Source organism: Phoca vitulina, unplaced genomic scaffold (genome assembly GCF_004348235.1).
Source record: "Phoca vitulina isolate PV1807 unplaced genomic scaffold, GSC_HSeal_1.0 scaffold37, whole genome shotgun sequence".
Lineage (NCBI taxonomy): Eukaryota > Metazoa > Chordata > Mammalia > Carnivora > Phocidae > Phoca > Phoca vitulina.
The window spans coordinates 15,973,886-15,975,671 of record NW_022589740.1 but is presented as its reverse complement, the minus strand read 5'-3'; the positions used below and the strand labels follow the sequence as shown (position 1 = coordinate 15,975,671).

At 39.2% G+C, this 1,786-nt stretch overlaps 1 protein-coding gene across 1 annotated transcript; it reads left to right on the top strand.

The window, feature by feature from the left end:
* The first annotated feature begins 600 nt into the window (after positions 1–600).
* Positions 601–1,488, top strand: LOC116646730 (centromere protein H-like). The gene has a single exon (XM_032427643.1). It carries the CDS (start codon positions 680–682, stop codon positions 1,418–1,420), a length of 741 nt encoding a protein of 246 aa, XP_032283534.1. The 5' UTR covers positions 601–679; the 3' UTR covers positions 1,421–1,488.
* Positions 1,489–1,786: the final 298 nt, after the last annotated feature.

Sequence of the window (1,786 nt, the reverse complement as noted above, 5' to 3'; positions counted from 1 at the left end):
TTCTTCCACCCTTTATTCCTCAATGTGTCTGCGCGTTTAAAGACCGAAGAAGCACTACACTCAAAGTAGGGCAGGGTCTAGGGTAGGAGATGGAATGTTCAGATGGAAAAACAGATCGCAGGAAAACTTTTTGGTTTTTTAGATGCCCTTTATTACAGATTCATATACTTCTTTGCCCCCTTTGTAAACTGGGCCAAGAGTGGCATCCACTCCCAAGGTGGCTGTGAAGTGAAAGAAGGTGCTAGGTGCCTAGAACATGTAGTAAGGAAATGCTTGTCAGAGGTTAGCTGTTGTCATTAACTCAGTGGGCTCTAAGGGACGTATTTGAAGGGGCATGTTTCTTTGGGTGGGGGAGTAGCAAAAGCTACCCCTAAAGAAAATATTTCTCCTTTGAAGCAAGTTAAATGAAGGAATTCTGACTGGGCCAGAAGGTTTACTAATAAGTCTGAGGACAAAGAAAGTAAGTTATAAATACCCAGTAACATTTAAGCTAGTGATTAGTTTTGCAGAAATAAATCCTTAAAAAAAAACAAACCAAAAAACCCAAGAAACAAAACATTTTTTTTTAATTTAAAAATTTTTAAATTACCGGGCGTCAATTTAGTGGCGGGAAAATCGGGTCCTGAGGCTGCATCTTTCCGCCCCAGACAATTCCTCTTCGCGCCGGAGGAATTGGAGAATGGAGAAGCAACCCAGAGAGCAAGCGGTCACCGAGCCCGCGGACTCCGGAGCGGGAGGCGGGGAAGGCGGGTCACCACAGGTCGCCGGCGCCCAGACGGCGCGTCCCGAGGACCGCTTGACCCTGCTGCTCAGGCTGAGAGCACAGACAAAACAACTCTTGGAATATAAATCAGTAGTTGATGCAAATGAAGAAAAAACTCCAGAACAAATCATGCAAGATAAGCAAATTGAAGCTAAAATTGAAGACCTGGAAAATGAAATTGAAGATGTGAAAATTGCTTTTGAAATAAAAAAGCTTGCATTAGACAGGATGCAACTTTCGACTGCACTTAAAAAAAACCTGGAGAAGATTAACCCCAAGGCTAGTGTGCTCATGGATAACATGAAACACGTATTAAAGCTAAACAAATTAATAATGAAATCACAACAGGAATCTTGGGATTTGGAGGAAAAACTACTTGATGTTAGAAAGAAGAGATTACAATTAAAACAAGCTTCAGAAGGTAAGCTTTTAGAAATACAGACTGAAAAGAACAAACAGAAAGATGATTTGGCCAATATGGAAAATTCAGACAAGATAAAGACCATACAACAAAACCTGCAGATGGAGATACAGATTACGACAGTTATTCAACATGTGTTTCAGAACCTCATTTTAGGAAGTAAAGCCAATTGGGCAGAGGATTCTGCCTTTAAGGAAACTGTTCTACAGCTTGAGAAGAATCTCACCATGATGTAATAAGAATTCTGTTTTGTTATTTTTTGTTTCAGTCTTTAATATGTCATTTAAATAGCAAATTTAAAGTAAAATTTTTATTTAGTGTTTTTGGAACTAATATTGCAAAGTTTTTGTAGCTTAACACTATAACATGGAATTTGTTATTTCAACTATGTTAATTAAAGTGACTGGCATTCTCTAAAAGAATCTGAAAGTCTTAGCCTTACAAGGGCCCCGAAAGACATCTAATCTAGCTTTCCACTGAATGTGGACATTTTTTCTACAACATTTCTGGCAGTCCCAACTCTCATTTGGAATACTTCTTCTTTTTTTCTTTTTCTTTTCTTTTTTCACTTCTCTTTCCTCCTTCCTCCCTCCCTCCCTCCC

Excerpts from the sequence above, each read along its gene's own strand:
- LOC116646730 (XM_032427643.1), top strand. The coding sequence starts at position 680 with ATGGAGAAGCAACCCAGAGAGCAAGCGGTCACCGAGCCCGCGGACTCC.